Source organism: Vitis vinifera, chromosome 3, assembly GCF_030704535.1.
Source record: "Vitis vinifera cultivar Pinot Noir 40024 chromosome 3, ASM3070453v1".
NCBI lineage: Eukaryota > Viridiplantae > Streptophyta > Magnoliopsida > Vitales > Vitaceae > Vitis > Vitis vinifera.
The window spans coordinates 15,380,467-15,406,121 of NC_081807.1; the positions used below are offsets into that span (position 1 = coordinate 15,380,467).

General features: G+C 29.6%; 2 protein-coding genes across 2 annotated transcripts; both read left to right on the top strand.

Annotated features, from left to right (window-relative positions):
- The first annotated feature begins 32 nt into the window (after positions 1-32).
- LOC100266905 (uncharacterized) lies at positions 33-24,076 on the top strand. The gene is made up of 6 exons (XM_010649808.3): positions 33-679; positions 7,025-7,601; positions 9,530-9,730; positions 10,372-10,411; positions 16,214-16,748; positions 23,194-24,076. The coding sequence occupies exons 2-6, from the start codon at positions 7,073-7,075 to the stop codon at positions 23,950-23,952; spliced, it is 2,064 nt and encodes a 687-aa protein (XP_010648110.1). The 5' UTR covers positions 33-679; positions 7,025-7,072; the 3' UTR covers positions 23,953-24,076.
- LOC132253475 (uncharacterized) lies at positions 1,068-2,587 on the top strand. Its single transcript, XM_059735619.1, has 2 exons — positions 1,068-1,403; positions 1,545-2,587. The coding sequence occupies exons 1-2, from the start codon at positions 1,068-1,070 to the stop codon at positions 2,103-2,105; spliced, it is 897 nt and encodes a 298-aa protein (XP_059591602.1). The 3' UTR covers positions 2,106-2,587.
- Positions 24,077-25,655: the final 1,579 nt, after the last annotated feature.

Consider the following 25,655-nt stretch of genomic DNA (forward strand, 5'->3'; position numbering starts at 1 on the left):
TTCGTCTTAAATTAGAGAAAATATTAATCATTCTTTTCTACTTTTCTTTGGATCTGTGAGGTTTTGGGATCTGGAGGATGAAAAAGGGAGAAGATTTTGTCAAGATATTATTATTCTTTTCTACTTTTCTTTGGAGCAATTATTATTCTTTTCTACTTTTCTTTGGAGCAGGTGAGGTTTTGGGGTCTGGAGGATGAAATCTTTTCTACTTTTCTTTGGAGCAGGTGAGGTTTTGGGGTCTGGAGGATGAAATCTTTTCTACTTTTCTTTGGAGCAGGTGAGGTTTTGGGATCTGGAGGATGAAAAAAGGAGGAGAGTTTTTCAAGATATTATTATTCTTTTCTACTTTTCTTTGGAGCAATTATTATTCTTTTCTACTTTTCTTTGGAGCAGGTGAGGTTTTGGGATCTGGAGGATGAAAAAAGGAGGAGAGTTTTTCAAGATATTATTATTCTTTTCTACTTTTCTTTGGGATATGTGAGGTTTTGGGATCTGGAGGATGAAAAAAGAGGGGATTTTTTCAAGATGGGACGGGAGAGAGACGTGTCCTTCTTTGGAGCAGAGGGCATTCTCCAGTTTGACGGGGAGAGTGGGATACACAGAAAAAGAGAGAATTTATCGTGGGCTTCGGGGTGAATTATAGGTGTAGAAAACATTGCGTGTAAGGGAGATTTCTCAGGTATGATTATCCCAGCTCTCAGATTATTTATGCATATCACTATCTTCACTCTGTTCTTGAGTTTCTGGCATTCTATTTGTTGCTTATGTGTGGGTGTTATTAGTTGGTTATGTATGGATATCCAAAGTTGTATGGTGATTGCTGAATCTGGAGATTATTCCTACCATTACCTTTGACTTTTTTCGTGTCTTTTGTTTCAGAAGTATGTTTCATTCTCTTTCCGAATTCTCTTTTGGTCTCTTCATTTACTCTTAAAGCTCATTGAGAATGCATGATTTGGAGCTTTGTTCACTACGACTATCAGAGTCTGGCCTATTTTTACTGTCATTCCTTTTTTCCTGTTTTCTTTCTTTTTCTGTATTTCCTCCTTGTTTTGTGCACTCCCCGTATGTGCCTCCCCTGTGTGTGGGTTCACATTGATTTCAAGTGTCACTCTGTTGAGGAATTGGGTCTGAGAGCAGAAACCCCTATTGGAACTTCATTTACCGATGCTCATGCTGGCAATGTAAAGTTCAATTTCTTGAATGGTTCGGATCCCTACCGTGCATACCTCCAACACCGCCTGTTTGAACTTCGCTCTCAGAATCAGTCCTCTGCACAGCAGATTCCTTCACGACTTGCAGATTCTTTTGCTCCTGAATCTACCCCATCTGCTCCACCTGCCGACAATAGTGAGACATTGATGAAGCATGAGCCCTCGTCCCAGTTTAAACCATTCCGCAAGGTTCTTGAGCCCCCCAGAGACTGAGCAATGCGCTGTTCGTCTTCCAGAAGGGATTACAGGGGAAGAGTTGGATGTTATTAATCTCACAGCTCAATTTGTGACTCGAATTGGGAAGTCTTTCTGGACAGAACTGACCGGCAGGGAGGTGAACACGCCCACGGTTCCATTTTTGAAGCTCTCCATGGATGGCTCTCCAAGTTCGTAGTCCCTGAGGTTGAATTCTGCTCACGAGGCAGAAGCTCAGCTCCGCCATGCCGAGCCGATGGGCCACCGCTGCTCATAACCTGCCATGATTGGCTATTTTTCTTACAGAAGTTGCCGGACGAGACTGTTTCCCGGGCCATGAAAAGCCTTGGGAAGGATATAAAAGCTTTGTGGATTCATCAAGGGGAGGAACGACAACAAAAGAGGAAGGGGGACGGTCTTGCGAAAGAGCTTGACAGGAGGATTCTAGCCTTCCAGAAGGCAGAGAACAGAGTCCTAGAGTTCAAGCTTTCAGAACATAAATCTGAGCCAATCGCGCAGCTAGAGATGGGTATATACCTGAGCACCCCAAAAACTGAGAAGTTATCTGAGGATGGTGAGAATGGCAGGGTTAGATATGGTTCATCATCCATGCAAGGATGGCGCGCAACCATGGAAGATGCTCATGCTGCATACCCTGATCTGGATGCTTCCACTTCGTTTTTTTGGTGTTTGTGATGGCTATGGAGGTAAGGTAGTTGCAAAGTTTTGTGCCAAGTATCTTCAACGACAGGTGCTCAAGAATGAAGCATATACAGCTGGAGACTTGGGAACTTCTGTTCAAAAATTCTTTTTCGGAATGGATAAGTTGAACGCGGGGAAAGCAAAGATGAGAAAGGAAGCTTGGAAAGGATTTCAGGGTTGCCGCCTTTGGGAGGTGGAACGAGGCCCTGCATGGTGACTTAGGTGCTGCCAGGTGTAAATAGGCAGCAAGTTGGTGCATTTCATGGAGAAGTGGGGCTTCATTACTTCACCTACAGAAGCTGGTAGCGCACTAATGACATAAGGCGGTGTAAGCAAACGGTGAATGACAAGTCAAGGGTGGCATGGGAATTTTCATAAGTGGCAGGGCACTTCAAGTTTTCTGAATAAATAAGTGGCAGTGAAATGGTGCAGTTGTGGTCTCATTAAGTGGCAGTGAAATGGTGCAGTTGTGGTCTCATGGTGGAACTTTTTTTTTTTTTTCCACGTGTCCAAGTTTGATTTCCGTAAATTTTTTGTTTTAAATGATTATTAAAATCCCGATTTCTCGAAAAATCTCATTTTTATTCCAATTTTTAAATGATTGCTAAAAATTCAATTCTTAAATAATTTTTTAAAATTTCAATTTTTAAATTTAATTTTTAAAACTTCGTTTTTTAATAAATTCTTCAAAATTCCAATTTTTATATTTAATTTTTAATTTCCAAAATTTTAATTTTCATATTTATTTATTTTATCATTATTATTTTTGTAATCATTATTATTTTATTTATTTATTTATTTTTAAATTTTCATCTTTAAATAATTTTTTAAAATTTCCATTTCCAAATTTAATTTTTAATTTCTAAAATTTCAATTTTCACATTTATTTATTTTATCATTATTATTTTTGTCATTATTATTTTATTTTATTTATTTATTTTTAAAATGTCATATTTAAATAATTCTTCAAAATTTCGATTTCCAAATTTAAATTTCCAAAATTCCAATTTTCATATTTATTTATTTAATCATTATATTTTTGTTATTATTATTATTCTATTTGTTTATTTTTAAAATTCATTTTTTAAATAATTCTTCAAAATTTTAATTTTTGAATTTAATTTTTAATTTCTAAAATTTCAAATTTTAAATTTGTTTATTATTATTATTATTTATTTATTTATAAAATTATACCTTCGAATAATTTCCAAGATTCCAATTTTCATAATTTAATTTTCAAAATTCCAATTCTCAATTAATTTTTAAAACTCCAATTTCTTTCAAATTTAAATTTTAAAACCTTAATTTTTAAATTTAATTTTCAAAACTCCCATTTTCAAATAATATTTCAAAATTCCAATTTTCAAATTAATTTTGAAATAATTTTCAAATTTTCAATTTTCAAATAAATTTCAAAACTCTAGTTTTCTTTTGAATAATTTTAATTCCACTCCAGTTTTAAATATTTTTTTAATTCTACAACTTTTCATCCTTTATTAAGGTTTTAGGTTGCGAAAAATCTTGATTTTAATAAGTCTGTTGTCATTCTCATTTTGGTATGCGCTTGTATAAATTTTCTTTGATTTTAAAATAATTTTCCGTTTTCCTTGATTTTTAATAAGTATGAAGATCATTTTCATAATTCCAAAACAATGGAATTTGTGAGATTGATTTATGCAAAATCAATTGGGCTTTAGTGAGGGTCCTATATATGAGTTTTTCTCTTCTGATTGTCGACTGTTATGCTTAAAGGACATTGTTTGATGTTTGGATTGCTTTTTGATGTGCATGTGATAATTTTGTACTTGAACTAACCTTGTTTCTATGATAACGCACTATTACTTGCTATTAAGGTACGATTTCACTCTCACTTTGCTTGTTCTTATGCATGGTTCGTTTTACTATTTGATAATTTCATTGGTATCAATTACTTTCCTTATTAATTGCCACATTTGCTTCATTTTATTTAGTAGATATTCATTTTTAGGGACTTAGAGGGGTGTTACGGTCTTTACTGTACCTTTCTAATAACCTGACTTTCAAACCTAAACTCGATTTTTCGTAGATTTGTTTTTCCTTCAGGAGTCACATTTAGGTTTTTTTTTTTTTTTTTTAATTTTAAATTTTTTTTTCCTTAAAAAATAAAACAAGAATAAGTGGTGACTCCAAGTATTTTTCTAAAAATCATAATTTTTCACCAAATAAAATAAAAAAGCGAGTTTTGTCATCAAGTGAGAACGCATCGAGCGAAATGTAGGGTCCACAAATGCGTATATTCACTTTTTATATTATTTTAATTAGTAAGGTACTATATTTTAAATATATTAAACAATGATTTCATCATCTCAAGTTTTTATATTCATGTTAGGTTAGAGAAAATGAGTTTTGGGCCAAAATAGCCCCATTATGGGAAAAAAATTAAGTTTAACCATTCTGTCAAACTTATGTTCAAAGTGACCATTTTATTACCATCTAGAAATAATATATATATATATATATATATATATATATATATATATATATATATATATAATTTAAGTTAAGGTTTTATTTAGCAATTGAGGGTTTAGTTAGAAAAATGAAGTTTTAATTGTTAATTATGACTTCATTTTTTAATTTGAAACCTCAATTACCAATTAAGACTTCAGTTAAAAAATGCAATCTCAATTTTTAATCGAAGTATCAATTGGTAATTGCAACTTCATTTTTTAATTGAAATCTTAATTGTCAATTGCAGCTATATTTTTATGGGAGAATGATGTGAGACTCATGTGATTGAAAAGATATCACATTGGATATAAGTTTTAAAAGGGGTCATTTTGACCAAAAATTCATAAAAAAAAACATTGAATTTCTTAGAAATTGTATTTTTATATTATTAAGACACCGTATTTTAAATATATGAAACATCATATAATCTTTCTTAAATATAATTCAATTTTTGAAGTTTTACATAATTTTTTTTTTTACTTTTTAATTTTTATAATAGAAAAAAAAAGTTTTTTTAAAACTACAAAGCAGCTTTTCATCTTATTGTTGTAAGTGTCATGACCTTGTTTTAATAAACTATCTCTAATTATATGCATGCTGAGATTTGGGAAGCCTATAATTATATCCTTGCTTATTAGTCTCATATGGATAGATAATGAGAATTATAGTCAAGAATTTTTAAGCTTTGTTTGATAGGACAAAAACATTTATTTTGCTTCAAAACATTAGCATGTGCATGCACCATTTCATAAATGTATTGATGGACTTCCTAAAAGCCCAGAATTGTGTTTGCAACTCGTCTAATGCCAAAAATTCCAAGACCAAATTTGGTATAAAATACTAAAGATAATTAGATATAGTAAACATGTACATTAGTTAAAAACAAAGATTATTCATTTATTAAAAAAATTAATATACTTCTTTTTACTATTCATTTTAAATAAAATATTATTAATCCATGTTTTTTTTACAAAAACTTATTATTAATTTTTAATAAAAAAATATAACTTATTTTTTTATATTAAAATATTAACATCCATATTTCATATTTGAGTCTCACTACAATGTTGAATTGCTACATATCAAAAAATGTGAATCAAATTGCACTACATATGAATAGGTCCCATTATTTTGATTGATTTATTATTTTATACATTGATCTCATTATTGTACATAGTTCTATTCTTTTATACTTGGGTCTGATTATTTGTACATTTATTCAATGGTTTAGATTTTACTATACACTTTCATTGATGTAGATTATATGTTCCATAGGTGCTAATTCAATACCCTAATTTTCCTTTAAATCTGTTAAAATATTATCATTTTTTCCAACAAAAAATAATATAATTTGTTCTTTATTATAATATTAGTGTTTACATATTATAAAAAAAAAATGATCTCTAATTCATTTATAATTGCAAAAAATATTTTTTATTTTTTCATAAGATTTGTATTAAATTTAATTTAATATTAAAACTTTTTACAAAATTAAAGTAGAAAATTAATTTTTTTTTAAAAATGAAAATTATTTTATTTCCTTGTTTAAAAATTATTTTTACAAAAACATCCCAAACACTCTTATTTAAATAATAATAATAATAATAGTAAAACCATTTCTTTTTATCTTGAATATATTTAGAGATATTGAAAAAAAATGGCCTTAATTAAATTACCATTTTTTTGTTCTTTTAATAACCCCTTATAACCGATGTTTCAAAACCAAACAAGTCATTAAATAGGAAAAGTTATTGATTTATGGTTAAAATTGATAGTTGAACTATGATGAAACTAATAACATCATAAATTTATAATTCATATATTATTAAACTATTTCATCATTTTATTTTTAATATTAGTATATATTAATCATGATAACCATATTATACAAACATATGAATATTTTTTATTAATCAAATAATTTTTTATATTATTCATATATTATTAGTTTTGCATTTTATGATTTTTTATAATTTTGTGTGGTTTATATATTAATTACAAATAATTCATGCCATAAGAAAACACTTTTACTTGATGATTTATATTTAATACATATTAAGGAATGTGCGGGGGGAAAAAAGAAGGGTTGGAACTGCCCTTTGACATTTATGAAACAAGCAATGGGATCAACCATTTAATGGTTTCATAAAAATTAAAAAAATCAAGTGTCGGGCCTCTATTAAAAAATAAAAAATAAAAAATAAAAAATAAAAAATAAAAAATAATAGTTGAAGATGACATCAAAACTTGGTTCGATGGAAAGTCTCTCATTCGAGTCTTCTCTCGGTTTAATTCGTTTTTGAAGCTTGAAGCGGTTCAATTAGCAAATGGAATCCGATAGAAGACCGGTCAACGGTTTGTTTGGCCACTCCCATCCAAGTTTTATAAGATTGCTTATAACCTTATGAATTGGGATTTTGCAGTGACTCTGGAACGCTGTAAGAACCCCATCCCTCTCCAAAGACGCTCTCATGGCCGACACCAACTCTACCGACCAACAGGAACTCCAAGATCAATTGTTCATTCACTTGATCAGCAAAGACGACAAGAAGGTGACCCAACTCTGCAGTTCTCATCGTGAAGGCCCGCTACAGAGAATTAGTGTTTACAATGACACAGTCCTCCACATGGCCTCTCGCTTCAAACGAAGTAAACTGGTGCGCGACTTACTGGAAATGTTGCCTAAAGAACGCAACCATGAACTTGCCGCTACAAAAAACAACGCCGGCAGCAATATACTCCACGAAGTAGCGGCCAGTGATACTATGAAAGATGTGGCGGAGGAGATGTTGAAGAGAGATTCAGAGTTGCTAATTGCGCCTAACGACTTAGGAGAGACGCCTATTTTTTGTGCAGCCCGCTACGGCCAAACTGAAATGTTTAAGTTTCTGGCTGGGAAAATGGGACTAACGGAACTAAATCCAGAAGAGGGTAAACACTATTTGCAGAGGGATGATAGAACAACAGTTCTTCATATTTCCATCTTGACCGAGTGTTTTGGTGAGTTCTTCTCTCAATTCATCTGCAAGTTTTTTCCTATAATATCCATTTCTATTATTAAATATAGAAATTATAGGCTATCCCAAGTGTAGGTTAAGGAAGGCTAAACCCCAACCAATCTAGGTACGTTAGGTGAGGATGTTTCATGTTCTTGCAAGATGTGAAAATAGGAGGATGATGGAAAATATGTTTGAGAAATGGAAAAATAAAAATAAGAAAAAGTCCAAAATAGAAAATTTTGAATAAATATTTATATATATATAAAAAGCTCAACATAATAGATCTTTCTTATATCATTCTCGCAATTTCTTTTTCTTCTTTCTCTCATGTATATATAAACTTTAAATATTTTTCATTCTATTTTATTTTTTTGGAAAAGTGTATTTTCATACATTTAAATAAATAAAAAACCATAAATAAAAACTCAAGTTTATAAAATATAAATTTCAAATAGCTATATAAAAATAATTAATATTTATACATTTTAATAATATAGGTATTACCTTTCATTATCTTAAGTACTATTTTTGACCCTTGAATGCATAAAATTTGAATTATTTTTAGAAGATTTTTATTTTATAATTATTTTTACACGAGTGCATAAAAACTCATTATTTTCTTTTCTTTTTTTCTAATTATTTTTTATTCTATTTTTTTTCATTATTTTCTAGGTAAATTAACTTTTCATTTCTATTTTTATTTTTTCTACTATATTTTACAATCCAAACAAAGCTTTAGATAGCGTTTTCTAATAAACCTAAGTGCTGAAAATTTAAAAGATTAGTACATGTTCTAATTAAAGCCTTGTTTGAAGTAGCTTAACTCCTCCTTAAAGGGACTTCTTAAGAAATATATTTAATTTCTTGAAAATAGATTTATTATTTTCATTTCATTTCTATTTTTAAAATTACAAAATAATAACATATAAAATACCAGAATTTTTTAGATACTTACATTGAAAAGCAATGAATGATTGATAAAAAAAGAAAAAAAAGAAAAAAAAATGGTTTTACAAATTAAGGTATCAAAATATTTAATTTATCTACCTCAAATTGCAAAAATTTTAAAGATATAAGGTTCTAGTTTTTATATAGAATTTATGACTATATTTTACTCTTAAAAAATACTAAAAATGTAGCCGGACGCATGCTTGGTTACCAAATTTAAATGAAGTTATAAATATTGATATAATTTTTTAAATAAACTTTTAAAGAAATATTAGCTTCCCAAAGCCCTTTTTGGCCAACAGTTACTATATTGTAACTTTTGCTACTTTTAAGTCTTAAATATTTTTCTCCAAACAACTTCTTAAATGTAATCAAATATACAGCAAAAGAGTTTTTATTATTCAAAACCTCTTTTTTAGGCCTAAAAATGGTACCCAAAACTATGTTGGTTAAGAAAATTCATAACCCACTTAAAATAATTTAAAAACTTCATATTTAATTGGTTAAGCTTGAAAGGCATGTGATGGGTTAGTACAAAGGGAGTTTATACTTTAAGGGGACATATCATGTCATGTCTTCTTTTCAAAGTTCAAAACATAAATGTTACTAGTAAAAAAAAAAAATATTAAGTTACGTGTTTTACATAATTTGCATATGCCCTTTAGTCTAGGTGCATGCCATGTGGATCTTAGAAATGAAGAAAGTATCAAGGAAAGAAAATAAAGAAAAATCCAAAAAACAAATTAAAAAGTTAATAATAAGTTTAAAATCAATAAGCTTTACTTAAATATCATCTTCAAATTTATTTTTCTTTGTTTTTCTTTGTTTATAAAAATTTATAAATTTTAAATAATTAATCAAATAAGATAATTTATGTATATTTTCTTTTTCAAATATTTTTTGGGATGCAAAGACAACATTAGGTTACTAATCTAACATTTTTGTTTTTTGTGTTATCTCTACAAAATTAACATGAAATAGAATTGGCCCATTTTATTGCGGAGAGCTACTCATATTTAATTGAAGAAAGAGATCCAGATTCAATGACTGCTCTTCAATATCTTGCATGCAATCCAACTGCATTTGAAAAGAAGAAAATAAAAACAAGACGAGGATTCATGGAGGAACTCATGATCTCAACAGTACCAACACAAGGACTCATGGAGATACTCATTAAATCCAGTATAGTACATTTAACTCCTTCCTCATCAATATCTATTCTTCATTTACTCAATTATTCTTGTTTTTTATTTATTTATTTATTTAGATAATAACATTTTTTAGAAATTGGGTATGGGCATTAACATAATTTAGGAATGCTAAATATAGTTTTATACATTTTCTCTCTTTCTCTCTCTTTCTCTCTCTTTGAAAAATATAGTTTGGAAACAAATTAGTTAGCTATCTTATAAAACAATGTGTGGTTAACATCCAAGCTTTCAAGTTAATCCAACTCAATTGAAAATATTTTAATGGATTTAATATTTATTCGCTCAATAAATAGAATAGAACCCATGCATGGTGTAGAATGGAACTTGAGCAAGTAAAATTCGATGTCTATAATTTCTTCCATATTACGAAATGGGGCTCTAATGGATGTATTTTTTTTTTCCTCAAATTTTCCTATCCAATAAAATAAGGATTTGGTTTGATGGATTTGTTTAAGAAAATTTGGTTCCTTTTTATATCCATTCACCACTAATTATTTACCTCAACTTCTTATAATTGTTAAGTAGTGCTTCTTTCCTTTTCTGTTACATTTGTTTTTTTTTTTTCCTAACAAATAGTGGTCTAAACATCTTACAATTGAAGTTCTTTTCCAGAGTGGCCCCCCAAGGATAACAGCAAGACAAGTGATGAGAGGTGAGTTTTGAAAAGTTTTGGTAAGCACCATACTTATTTATTTTGAAGGTTAGTGTTCTTAAAAGCTCTTGCATAAGAAATTTAAAATATAATTAGAAATTTAAATTTTAGTGCTTCATTTGGACATACTTCCTAAGTAAATAAGATTTTGTTTCAATTTAATGCATCTAGCCAAGAGGAGGAAGAATATGATCAATCTTTTGTAAAAATGCCCCACCCATGGTCTGACCAAGAAAACCTCCTTTCTTGATTCTAATCTCAGTTTTAAAAATTATATCTATTGTAACGGTCTCATCCCAATTGTGTAGATATTATTTACTTTGGGCTTAAAGGGACTCTTATAACTTTAAAATGTCTACGAGATTAAGAGGAACTCATATATATATATATATTCCCCTATCCCATGTGAGACATAAATACCCCAGTCCCTCCTCCGTCATATAAATACAATATACTCGTTGTGTCTCACGAGATTGTAGGGTCAAATAGAGAAACACTTCTCATGAAGCCAAAAGAAACCCCCATATAGGAGTCGAGGATCAACTTTGATACATTTGTAATGACTCGCTTTCAATCGTGTAGATATTAACCACTATAGACCTAAAGGGGCTTTCGCGACTTTAAAATGTGTCTACAAGGTTAAAAGAAGTCTATATATATATATATATAACACTAAAAAAATTTTCCCTTATCCAATGTAGGATATCACATTTATTATTTAGTGGCCTTCAAACCACCCACTGTTTCCATTTCCTATATATATAATATGAGACATCTAAATAAAAAGTAAAAACTTTAAAACAAAAGGTAAACATATCTTATGTCTTTAAAAATTACTTTAATAAATTTTATAATTTAAGATAGTAAATTTTTTTATTATCTCAATTTTCAATCAATTTTTAAATCCATAACATTTTCAATATAAACCTCTAAGAAATCCTATATTATATATATAGAAACTATTACTATTTTCTACATTTAAAAATAAAAAATAATAAGTGTCTCCAATAGAAAATAAGGTGTAATTTGGATAAACTTTTTGTTTCTCTTTTCTAAAATAGAAAGTAATCATAATATCTCTATAAAATATAAGAACTCTTTGAAACTTAATTAAAAAAAAATGATTTTTAAATTTTTTAAAAAATATGAGATATTAAAAAAAATATTACTTCAAATTTTAGAAAATTTAAAAGTAATTTTTAAAAATATAATTTAAGTTTATATTTTTAAGAACATAAGTTAAGTTTGTACTTTTTATATAAAAGTTATTGTATTTTATATATTTTATAGAAGTTATTATTATTTTCTACCCTTCAAAATAAAAACCAAGAAGCATATCTAAATGAGCACTAAGGTATCAATTGGATATACTTCTTATTTTTTATTTTTAAAATTAAAACATAGTAGTTATTTACAAAGATTAAAATTTCTAGAAATATAATCAAAATTTCGATATATCATACTAGCCTTAATACAAAAAAAAAAAAAGGTTGAAATCTTTGCTTGCCAAAAATTGGACAAGATTGTCAAATATATTGATAGAATATTGGTCCACCAAGAGAAAGACTAACTGTTGATATTTATGATATTTTGACATCCCATGCAAAAAAAAAAAAAAAAGAAATATTAAAATAAAACCTGATTAAATTAATTAATTTGAATTAAATAAAACCTGAAATATTAAAATTCTTTTTCAAACACAATAAATTTAAACACAAGAAGCACAAATATATATAGATAAGGTTAGATAAAGCAAACTCGGATTTTATAGTGGTTCAACACTTCCTTGCCTAGGTCTACTCTCCTCAAGCTCTTAACCGAGTAAGGGTTCCACTATACTTGAAGCTTCAACCAAGCTTCTAATCACCTTTACACTTGGATTCTGGCTTCAATGGGTTCTTATACAATCTCTTCAAATCTCTACTCACTTGAAGCTTTTAACACTCAAATAATAAGCTTAAATCTCTCATCCTAACTCAACAAGGGCTCAAATACAACTTAAAAGCTAAGAAGAATCACAAGGGTGCACTAAGGAATATGCAAATGAAGGTTTAATGCACCAAAGAAAGAATGAGAGCTTTTGCGATAAGAACAAGTAGGTAAACAAATAAATTCAGGTGTTCTCTTACTCATAAATGAAGTGGAACTCTCAGTTTATAGGTTTCTAGCGTCACGAGCCAAAATGCCAAAAAGTAGTCTTGATTGGTCGAGTTGGGGGTCGATTGGTTCACTAGCTGTTGGGCATTAAATGCATGGTAGGTGGCCATTAGGCCTTGAGTGGACCTCGATTGGGAAGAGATATCCCTCGACCGAGAAAGAAAGGCTATTGGAAGAGAGAGAAGATTTTTTGCATCTCTCGATTGGAAATCGACTAGGAAAGTGTAACTGGTTGATCGGTACCCTAGTTGATTGAGCCCATTGGCCACTACCTCAATCGGTTCATCTTTTTTGGCCCAAAACCTATCTTTTTTTTTTTTTTTTCTCTTCTAACACTTGGCAAGGTCTTTAAGTAAATTAATATGCCAATTTTTAAATGATTTGCCTAAGGTTCATTTGATAAAACTTGGGTTTTTGATGGAAATGTAACTTTAATGCATAAACTCAGTTTTTAAAAATGTATGAAAAGATATGAAAATCCCAAGTGCACCTATGCATTCATCTTACATATGTTTCTTATGATTAAAGGTCTTCCAAATGTCTTGATCTTGCCTCTATTGATTTCTTTGATGAATTTCCAAACTAATACCTGAAATTCTTTATAAATCAAATCAATTAGCCACTTAACCATGATTTACTATCATTAAAACATGATTAGGAGAACCCTTAGGGTAACAATCTCCCCCTTTTTTATGATGAAAAACCTTGGTTATCTAGGAGGAAAAAAATCTTCCCCTTAAACTAATCATGAATTAACAATCAAAATTTAAGAATTGAAAACAAAGATCAAGACATGTTAGAGAGTATTGCAACAACAAACAATACAAGTCATCAAATATATAGGCATATCATACATCATAAGTCAAATGTATTAGTCTGTACATCATATGTCCAATCAAATTAACATAACTAAAGATAAGCAATGTATGATCTAACAAAGATGATATGCATGTATGAGTCTCTTATATCTAGCCTCCTAGATCCTAAAATATCTTCCCCTTTGGCAACATAAAAAAGGAATAAGGGAGTTGTTAAATGAATCAAGGTTGAGGAGGTGGAGGTAGAAACACGGAACGCAAGTAGGCCATAATGTCCTCATGCTAACGCACCATGCAATCCTTAATGCAATTAATCCTCTACTGGAGATACTCAAACTGCGAAGTGAACACAGTCTGATTCTTGTCCATCATATCCTCCATAGAATAAATCATGTGTCACTGACCACTACAAGCTCCACCATACAAGTACCAAGAAAGCTAATTCGAGCAAATAAATCCATTCAAGGAGCATGGTTAGGAGTAGAAGGTACCTGAGGCTGTGGTATCTTAGTATAGGTGGGCTCGGTGTATAATGGTTGAGTAGATGGTTCGTCTATAAAAGCTGGCTAAGTCATCATCGACTTAGAGAAAGTGGACTCAAACTAAACACCCCTGATCTATGAAGGAATCTTTGCTTGAAGTAAGGGAATATCAAGCTCGAGCCCTCTCTGCTAGTAGCCACTCTGAGGGTCTAGTCTACCTTGAGGTTCTACTCCACTCTTCATCTGCTTAATCCTTGCCTCCTTCTCAACTCTAAGGTGTGTTTATTGTTGTCCCCATGGCAATGCTCTCTTTGCTTTTCTGATCCAAAAACCATCTGGAGTCTTCTCAAATTTCATTCGCCCCATGGATTGATCATCATATGTATCATATGTACTGGGATCCTCAAAGTTCGTCTCTCTACTAAGGTTAATGCCAACATCCTTGAATACTTGGGAAAGGAAGCGACCATAGGGAAGTACTTGAGTGATGCTCTCACAGCATGCAATCATATGCATCATATAGAACATCATATAAATATATACTTAGAAAATGGTCAATTTGTTTTACCAAAAATCAAAATTCCCTTGGCATTTGCCATAAAAAATTGGGGAATTCATAAAAAATCCTAAGTGCACCCATGCATTCGTCTTACATATGTTTTTTATGATTAAAGGTCTTCCAAATGTCTTGATCTTGAATCCATTGAGTCATTTGATGAATTTCCAAACTAACACCTGAAATTCTTTATAATTTAAACCAATTAGCTACTTAACCATGGTTTGTTATCATTAAAATGGGATTAGAAGAACCCTTGGGCTAACAAATTTTATTTGTAAATTTCATTGCCTTATCATCCAAAATATAAAAACTATCATAATAATCTTCTTAATGAATATGTTTATATTTTTTTGTGTAATAATTAAATGTCAAAAAACTAAAATTTATAAATAAATTATAAAAAAATTTAAATTAAAAAATTATACATATATCATTATTTCTTTTATATCCTTAAATATATTCAAACTAAATACTTGATAAATTTTATCATACATAATTCCTTAAAGGAAAACAAATTAAAGAAACACACATGGGTAGCTTTTCACTACAATTTGTAACTAGACAAATGTTATTAATAGGTTTTGCAAATTGCTTCTCAAACTACATGAATTCTTTCTTGAACATACAACAATTCTTGATTGACCAACATCTGAAATGCTCAAAAGACTCAATACTCAACCCAAGCCTATTGTTAGGCTCAAAAAGGCTTCAATTTTTCTTTTAGATTTCATAGAAAAAAAATTTAGGATACCGATTTATTATTTTATTGAATTTTGAATTTGAGTCATTAATGTGTATGGGTAAATCTAGACCATTGAATAAAGAAATGAAGAAACATAACTTAGTTATAGAAAGGAATGAGAGTTAAATATGTAAATCATAATAATCAAGTACAAAGTAATGATGTTTTCTAAACCATATGATGCCAATTTCTAATGGATGACAAAAAATCCCTCATAAATCTATATTTAAACTCAAATTTATTAAGTGATTATTGAAAATGGTAATTGAAAATTTTATAAGTTATATATATATATAATTTTTTGTTCAAAAACATTTGGTTCTATAAATTAAGTTATGATAGGTTACATAAGTTGTATAGGAGATTATTAAATAATTTAGGTATATAACTTTCAGCCACGCTATGTGAAATTTTTGGTAGATAAATAATTATATGATTAGGAGTGATCAAAAGGGGAATCCTTCACATGCACATATTCTAGAACCCATTTTTATTTTACTCAAAGTGAAAGAAGGAAAATTTAAAAAATAAATATTTTCATACAAAGATCACACTTTTAAAGAACAACTCTAAGGTATAAACAAATAGATATCATACCAAGGCAATGTTGAATACATTAAATATGAAAAAAATGATATTTCAATACAAATGCAATGTAGAAAAGAAATGAAACTATTTTTCCATGTGACTATTTCTCATTTTTGGCAATTACCCAATTTTTTATAACTTTAAAAGGCCTTTAGAAAATATTAAAAAAAGAGAAAAGGAAAACAAAATCTTCTTTATAGATCCATCTATGCACTACTTGTAAAAGAAATTGTAAAATATTCCTCACCCTTTATAATCGATTAAATTACAAATGTATTATTGAAAGCTATTGTGGTTGGATTAATATGTACTATTAGATTTCAATTACCCTTTTCAATATAATAATATTCCATACCTAAACATCATATAATACTAGATTATTTACTTGTGATACATTTTTGTATTTCAATATATTATGTAAAAGTAATCTAACATGTCTCATATTACTAAAAGCAGATGCTATTCACTTCAAGGACTCGTCAAGCTTTTGGTAAAGAATGATACATCATGGCATCCTAGTGTTAATTCTCAAGAAGTTGGCTTAGGTGAGACTAAGGAGTTGGATATAGAAAAGGAAGAAAAAATATCCCAAGAAAAGAAAGGCCAAAATTTCCAAGAAAATGAAGGGCAAAACTACCAAGAAAGTTCAACCAACTACAAGTACAAGAAGAGCGATGAAGCTCCATTATTTTTGGCAACAATATCAAACATTCAAGACATTGTTGAAGAAATACTGGTTTGTCATCCTCAAGCACTTGAGCATACTAATAAGGAGGGAATGAACATACTACATGTGGCAATCCTTTACCGTCATATTGAAATTTTTGATATAGTATCAAAATCTGAATTGCTTGCAAGAAGTCTATTATCAGCTATAGATAAAAAAGGGAACTCCTTACTACATATGGTTGGCCTAAAAAGAAAAAGTCAAGCTAGTGAAAAGATGCAAAGCCCTGCATCCCAACTACAAAAAGAGTTGCTGTTGTTTAAGGTGCACTTCTACTTACCCATTAATGATAACCATAAACATTGTGCTCATGCATACACTTGTGGCAAGTCATTTGATTATTAATCTTCATTACTAATAATAATAAGTTATTAAGTAATGGATGAAAAATATGTATCCAAGTTAGGAAAATGATAAGGTACTTATTAGGTACTAAATTTCAAATTTGAGTCATTAATGTATTTAATAAAATTTAGATCATTAGATTCCAAATAGAACCAAGGTACTAAGAAATAAAACCTAAATGCAGTAAATAAGTCTTAATTAAATAGTGTTAGGGTTTTAACTATACCAACCTAAGATAATTGCTTAGGGGAGGGTGAATAGGGTGATGGTTGCTTTTAACAAATTTAAATATAAAGAGCAAGTGACAATTGTATGTAATAATATAACAAGTATAATGAAATGCAATTGCATATAAAGTAAAGAAAGTAAAGGAAAAGAGAAATGTAAACTTAAGATTTTATAGTGGTTCAAGCAACCTAGCATATATCCACTCTCTTTAAGATTCAATCCCATGCTTGAGACTCCACTATCCCAAAGCTTCCAAATCAAGCCTTCAAGGTTTACACTTGGATTAATTGGCTTCAGTGGGCACTTATATTTTTCCTTGAGAAATGCCTTACTCTTGAAGATCTCCAAGAGATACCTCACACTTGGCAAAACTTATGTGATACATCACACTTAAATTTTTCCCTCAAGTGATACCCTACAATTGAGCCCAACTCACTAGGTATATAAAATAATATTCGATAAGAATAAAACTTCTAGTTTGCAATTTTTGCATAATGGAATATAAGAAAAATAAGGTTGAACGGTGCACTAAGATGAACTCTTTAAGTACACTTTAAAAACACTCCTTCAAGCTTAAATAATATTTAAGAATCATTTAGAACTCTTTCCCATTAATACAAGAATCTTGGAGCCTTTAAATAAGAGCTAGAAACCTAAACTAGTCATGCTTCTTAAGCATAGTTTAGGTTTAACAAGTTGATGAACCGATCAACAAACTACTAGCCATTGCGTTTATTGTTGGCCAATCGACTCAACTAGTTGAGGCTTAACGTCAATGGTTGAACACATGCTACTAAAAGAAACAAAGTGCAAGTGCACCTCAATTGAACATGTTCTTCCTTGCCTCAACCGATTGCATTGTAAAGTGCATAAAAGACCTAGTTTGAGGCTTGGAACCTCTAACAACTTATATTCAACTTCATAAATCTTTTAAAACAAGTTTAGAAAGAATTAGATTCATAGTTTTAATCAAGAACATGAAATCATTTAGTTTATAAGAGAATAAAATCGATTTAGATACTTAGATGAATTTATGTGCTTCAATTAAAAAAAGTAATGTAATATGAACCTAGTGCACTAACAACTTTACAAAAAGATCCTAGATAATAGGTCTTTATTCCCCTTCTCTTTGAAGTTTTCTCCTTCTTCTTGATTTTCCTTTGACTTGATATTTCTTTTATTGCTTCTTTAGGTATCTTTTTGTCTAAATATACTTAGAATAAATCATTAGTGTCAAACTTTGTTTTATTATCATCAAAACAAAAATTAACCAAACTTTAGTTTCACAATCTCCTCCTTTTTGAGATGACAAAATCAAGTTGCTCAAATACTTCCCCTTAATATATGCTCCTTGATTTTTAGAAAATGTTCAATTTTAAGAATCTTAAGGATTATATTGGTGCTAAAAAATAATATAACCAAAATATTAACAACACAAAGAGCAATTAGCAATTGGTAAGATAACAAATAGGATGCATGCATGTATATAATAATTGAAGTATGAAGCATTAGTATTCAAGATTGCTAAAACAAATATTATCATCCTAGTACTACAATAACTTATTACTAATTTTCCTCCTTTTTGTCATCAACAAAAAGTCTCAATTAAGTATAATAAGAGAATTTATTTATCAATCATAAATGATGTCACAAAAAATAAATAATAAGAATAACATCATTTTTCCTCTTCTTTTTGTTTTTCATTTGAAAATATATTTCAAATAAAAATTTTCTCAATCTTAGAGCATTTTCCAATTTAAAGCATGATTTTCTAAAAATGGTAAGGGAATGAAATATTTTTCATTTAAAGCATATCGTTATTTCCCAACATATGCAATTTAAAAGATGCAACACATAACATGCATAATTTAACATCATTAAAACATGCAAGCATGTGATCATTTTATTTCACCTAAGGTTTTCATAAATGATGACTTCTTCTTAATCCAAACCTTGGGATAGCTGTTATGTCAATTTCATTAAAATGATTTTTCTTTGTATGATCAGAATTCAATACATTTTCAATTGTTCTTTATGAAAAAAATTCAAACCAATAGGATAAGATAGAAAAAACAATTTGAAGCATTTCTAAACTTCTTATGCCAATTTGATAATCCTTTTCATGATGATTGACACTATATCCATTCCTTTAGAAGAGTTTTTGATTCTTTAGAAATGTAAAAATTCATTTAGGAATTTAATTCCGAATCTAATTACATCATGCCATGATTATAAGGATTCTATTCTAGCATATGACATATAGTTTTAGCATTTAATTGGGCATTTTTCTTTTCTTACTCATTTCACTCATGGATTGACTTTGGAATGGATACCTCATTTTCAATTTTAGTTGGAATATTATATCTATTTTGAATGACTTTCCATAAATAAAAATCAATAGACTTTAAAAACCAAGTCATTTTTGTTTTTGAATACCTATAATCATATCTGAAAAAAAATATGATATCTATTTTTGTTTTCAATTTTAGTTGGAATATGACATCTATTTTGAAACTGAAAAAACCTCCCATGAGTAGAGAATTAGGTTGATTTGTTATTCCTTACAGATTATTAAGTCTTAAGCAAAAGGCCTTACTTCGATATCAATTGTTATGATTCTAGTTATACCAACCTAAGGTAATCACCCTAGAAGAGAGAGGGAGGGGAGAGGAGGTTGAATAAGGTGATGATCACTTTTTATAAATTTAAACTTACAAAGCAAGTGACAATTGTAGCAATTGCACATAAAGTAAAGAGAGTAAGGGAAGAAAGAAATGTGAACTTAAGATTTTATAGTGATTTGAAGCAACTTAACCTATATCCATTCTCCTCAAGTTTCAATCCAAGCTTAAGGTTCCACTATATTTATGATTCCAAACCAAGCCTTTATACTTTACTCTTGGATTTACTAGCTCAAATGGGCACTAATAATTTTTCTTAAGTGATACCTCACTCTTTAATAGATGTCTCTAATAGGCACTTATAATTTCTCTTAAGCAATACCTCATTGTTTAAGAGATGTCTCACTCTTAAAGATCCCTAAGTGACATTCCACACTTGGACAACCCTATGTGATACCTCACACTTAAATTTTTCACTAAATTGATTCCTTATACAATTAAGCCTACTCACAAGATGTATAAGAAAAAATTTGATAAGAATAAAACTTCTAGTTTACAATTTTGGTACAATGGAATATACAAAAACTAGAATTGAATGGTGTACTTGTTAGGATTGAGTCCTATAAAGCATGACATAAAGTAACCAATTGAGATTCATTTATAAATTTATTTATCTATGTTTTTTGGTTTCCCATATGCATCAATTGGTTATTTGAGCATACATGCTCACATCACTTGCATTGTATATGACTTGGGTGTATTAGGAGTTGCACAAAAGATCCATGTCATGGGTTCCTTGTAGAGTGATAAGTAGTCCACAATCAGTTCATGGATTTGGGAAATCCATGTGAGTTTGTAGTGCACTATCTCTTAATTGGAGGAATGACTTGTCTTGGTTATCAAGATGGTTTTCCCATAGTGAGTGTACTAGTGTATGCAATGCACACTAGATAAGACTAATGGTGAATCATGATGTAAGACTATTAATTAATTATCATGATTCACCAAGCTACTATATTGCATAGACTCTCAACCTTGAGAAGGTATTGAGTCTTTGACCCATGGGTAAGACCCTAAGGTGGTCACATATTCTTATGGATGGAGTCATTGTTGATGGAGGCTAGTGGTGGTAATAGGTATTCTCAATAGAGGAGCCATAATATCTTATGGGTTTGAGATAGTGTGTCCTTTAGTTGATTTAAAGGGCATGTGATCTAGAAGACTTTGGTCATAGCATTTCCATTAATGGAAACTTGACATATGCTTTTTGAAGGTAGAGTATGTCAATTAATCATATAGTAAGTGAGATATGTAATTCAAGGATTGGAAGGGTAATCTTGATAGGTGATATAACATTAACTTATTAGATTATAGACACCAGTTCTTGGGAGTACTCTACATGCAATGGACAGTAGGTCACAAATCCAAGCTTTGTCTCATTGTTATTTGCATAGGATACTGAAGTGTAGTTGATTCTCTATCGTGGGATGTTGAATCAACTTCAAAAGTGAATTATTATGGAATTAATTCTCTAATGGTTCCAATGGTTCCCGCTCAAGCTCATATACCTTGATGACATTATCTATGAGAGTTGGGTTGGCTCTAGGTTCACTTTTATGCATACAAATATTTTGATAATTACCTAAGATTGCACATGAGTTAGTGAACAAGGTCTCTAAATTGAGTTAATTAATTAATTGGATAGCTGTATTGGGTTAATTAATCAATTAAGAACTTTTTTAGTCTAGATTGAGTGACCCAAGCCCCTAATGGGCTCAAGTCACTTAAGCTTATGGAGAACCTTATAAATGCCCATTTAGGGAGGGTTTCTAAAGACTTGTCTTCCATTTTCAGAGAAAGAGTCATAGCCTCTACCCTTCTTTTCTTCCCATCTGTTGAGTGCCAAGGTTTAAGGAAGAGCCATCGAGCGGAAGACCGTGGGTCTATGAGACTTCCAACAACTTCTTCAAATACTTCACTGCATGGATTTGATTTGAAAATATTCAAATTAAGTTAAATTTTTCTTTTTTGATATCTAAATCTTATTATTGTTTAAAATTGTTTGTTTTCTCTAAATATAGGATTTAGATAAAGCCTAAGAAAGATTTGCATGTACTTAAATTGATCTAGGTATAGGGAACAAAGAAATATGGGTTTTCCTATAGTACTAAGATGAAATACAAGTTTGAAAGCAAGTCACTTTGAAAACACTTTAAAAAGGCTTAAATAATATTTAAGAATGGTTTAAATAGGATTTAGAAACTCAAACTAGTTGTTAAACATAGTCTAGGTTCGACTAATCAATGGGCTACTAGTTATTAGGGTTACTAAATTGAGCATAACTGGCTTAATCGATTCCTTTCTACTTCAACCAATTATATTGTAAAGTGTATAAAAGACCCTAGCTAGTTTGAGGCCTGGAATTCCTGGAAACTTTTATTCAACTTCATAAACCTTTAAAAAAAGCTTAATTAGGAAGGATTAGATTCAAGAAAATAAAATCTATTTAGACATTTGGATGATTTTATGTATTCAATAAAAATGTAATGTGCTATGAACCTAGTACACCAATAGTTTTACAAAGAGATCCTAGGGAATAGGTCTTGACTTTTCTTTTCTATGAGGTATTTTCCTTCTTCTTAATTTTTATTTGATTTAATTCATCTTTTATTGCTTTTTTGAAAATCTTTTTGCCTAAACATACTTAGGATAAATTATTAGTTTTAATTTTTGTTTTATTATTATCAAAACCAAGATTAGTTTCACAAATAGAGATAAATAGAACCTTTTTAACAAATATAAATATAAATAAGATCATTTTTACCACCTATCAATTTTTATTTGACCATCACTTTTGTGTATGATATGAAAATTAGCTTTTCAATGTTGTAAAATGATCCTTTAAGTTATCACTATAGGTTTTTTTAGGCTTACACAAGGTTAAATTAATGCATAGAGAGAATAAACAATACACCAATGAGATTCAAACTCAAGACCAAGCTACTCTTACCATGTTAAAATCCACTAATTGATCATAAAGTTTAAGTTATTAGAAAAATACTAAAGAAAGAAAAAAGTATTAAAAAATAATTTTCTCATTTTTGTTTTAATATATAAAATATAAAATGTAAAAATAAAATATAATTAAAATTAATAAAAAAATACTTGAATATTTTGAAATTATTTAATCCTTAGATAAGAGTTAAAATAAGTAAAATGAGTTTAAAGTAATATATAAAAATGATTTTTGAGTTTAAATCTTTTTTTTTTCTTTCATTTTTTATTTTCTTCTACTTTTTCCCTTTATTTTTCTCCACTTCCCTCAAATTATTTAAGAATCGTCTAAGAATCAAACACAACCTAAAAGTTCATGAATAATTACTTTGAAGGTTTTTTTTTTCCCTAATATTTTTAATTTAGTCTAATGATAAATGGAGGGATTAGAAAGAACAAAAAAGCTTGTATGTGTTACATTAGAATAACGGTGCTACTTGTGATTGTATGTGTGGGTGCAGAAAGTGAAGTCAGCCTGTAAGATGCATTTGACCAAGCCTCTCAACAAAGATAACCAGACTGCTGAAGAATTATTTGCTGCTAGGAATGAGAGACTCCATCGAGATGCCAAGGAATGGCTAATGCGCACCACTGAGAATTGCACCATTCTTTCTATTTTCATAGCCACTGTTGCCTTTGCAGCAGCCTACACGGTACCAGGAGGTCCTAATCAAGACACCGGTATTCCAATCCTTAACTCTAAACCCTTCTTTGTGGTTTTCATATTAGCTGATGTGTTCTCCCTCACTTTGGCTTTGACATCTGTGGGTAAATTTCTCTCCATCCTTACATCCTCATTTCCACTACAAGACTTCGAAACATATCTTTTTAAGAAGCTGACACAGGGAATTATATGTATGATCCTCTCGGTCTCAATGATGGCGGTGGCGTTTGGAGCAACAATCATCCTGATCATGATGACACATAATTGGAAAAATGCTGTTTGGAGTGTGGTTGGATTTCTTCCTGTCCCCATTTTTTTTCTCTCATATTCACCTCTACGTTCAGCAGTCCTGAGATGTTGCACAGAATCTGCCAAATGTTTTGTTGCAAAATTCCTCAAAGGTGTTGCAATATTCGTCGTTGTCCTCTTTTATTGTTTATATCTAGCTTTCAAAGGACTGTTCTGGACCGTGAAAAAGGCTTTTCGTTGGATTTGTGGGAATAAATCCGATACCCAATCTCCACAGCCAACTGCAGCTCCTATTACTCAAGTTTGAAAGAAGAAACAGAATTTCGTTTCAGAACTCTTTTCAGAGCATGTTGTCCTCTCTTCTTTTTCTATTAAGTAACAGAACTTGCCTGTGTAAGGTTAATAATTAGCATATTGAGAGTGTAGTATTAGTTGCTGCATTCTGATGCATGTATGTTTTAAATTTTAATTTTAGAGACTATATATATATATATATAGAGAGAGAGAGAAGGTTTTCTCACTCCTTCCAAGCATTTCTCTCAGCAAAATGTTCATTTGTTCATTCGTATCAAAACACCCTTTTAGTATCGAAAATACCAAAAAATTAAAGTTCATTTGTTCTAATTTTCTCTTCATTCTACCTATATATGACTTTTAAAAAGTGCACGATCATTTCCAAACCCAATGTTTCTTGATACTTCCATTTAACCTTTTCTGTTTGAATCAAGTACTAAATGCTACCCATTCCTTATTTTCCTCACTCTATTGGCAAACATATCCCCATAAGTTTTGTCCCTTCCGATCTTATTAAGTTTCAATAGCTGAGCAAACAATCCTCATACCAAATTTTTATATTCATTTTAGATCAAAGAAAAAATTGAATTTCTTAGATATCATCAATCAAATGTTCATATTTTAAAATCTAATTAATTACAAATTGGAGTTGTTAGGTATTGAATTTCTTAGATATCATCAATCAACTGTTCGCATTCTAAGATCTAATTACTTACAAATTTGAGTTGTTAGGTAAGATCTTATTTATTTGGAGGATAAAATAGGATGTATTATCTAACAACTTAAATTTATAAGCAAATGGATTTTAAATAATGTCAGTATTTATTTCATACTATTTTTAATTATTAAGATATTGTATTTTAAATATGAAACAACTATTTCCTCATCTTAAATTTTTGTATTAATCTTAGGTGAGAGATAACATTAAATTTCTTAAATATCATTGACCAATTGTTTGTACTTTATGATCTATTTTCTTACAAATTTAAGTTGTTAGGCAATGGCCTATTCATTTGGTGGATGAGATGGGATGTCTTACCTAATAACTTAAATTTATAAACAAGTAGTTTTTGAATAATATTTGTATTCATCTTTATATTATTTTAAGTATTGATTATCTTCAATTTTTATTTTGGTATTAGGTCAAGCATTGAATTTCTTAGATATTACCAATCAATTATTTGCATTTTAAAATCCATTTCCTTATAAAATTGAGTTGTTAGGTAACGTCTTATTCATTTGGAGGACAAGATAGGAGGTATTACTTAATAACTTAGATTTATAAGCAAATAGATTTTAAACAAAGTGTATATTAATTTTTATATTATTTTTAATTATTAAGGTACTATATTTTAAATATATGAAACAACATTTAAGGTTTCTTAAATGTAATTCAATTACCAAATTTTTATATAATTTTTTTATTTTTCAGTTTTTATAATAGAAAAAAGGTTTTATTTAAGTTACAAAGCAGCTAATCATCTTATTGTTATAAGTTTCATGACCTTATTTTCATACACCATCTCCAATCATATGCATACTGATTTGAGAAGCCTATAATTTCATCATTGCTTACAAGTCTCATATGGATAGACGAGAGAATCATAAACAAGAAGTTCTTTAATTCTTATCAATAGACCATAAATATTTATTTTGCTTCAAAATCATTTCATAAATGCATTCATGGACAAGGAGTACAAAAATGTAACCCATTGT

Bases quoted from the DNA above. Each gene is read 5' to 3' on its own strand.
- LOC132253475 (XM_059735619.1), top strand. From the start codon at position 1,068: ATGTGCCTCCCCTGTGTGTGGGTTCACATTGATTTCAAGTGTCACTCT. The intron at 1,404-1,544 runs GTTCTTGAGCCC...ACTGACCGGCAG, and splicing joins AGTTTAAACCATTCCGCAAG to GGAGGTGAACACGCCCACGG.
- LOC100266905 (XM_010649808.3), top strand. From the start codon at position 7,073: ATGGCCGACACCAACTCTACCGACCAACAGGAACTCCAAGATCAATTG. The intron at 10,412-16,213 runs GTGAGTTTTGAA...TACTAAAAGCAG, and splicing joins AGCAAGACAAGTGATGAGAG to ATGCTATTCACTTCAAGGAC. The intron at 16,749-23,193 runs GTGCACTTCTAC...GTGTGGGTGCAG, and splicing joins AAGAGTTGCTGTTGTTTAAG to AAAGTGAAGTCAGCCTGTAA.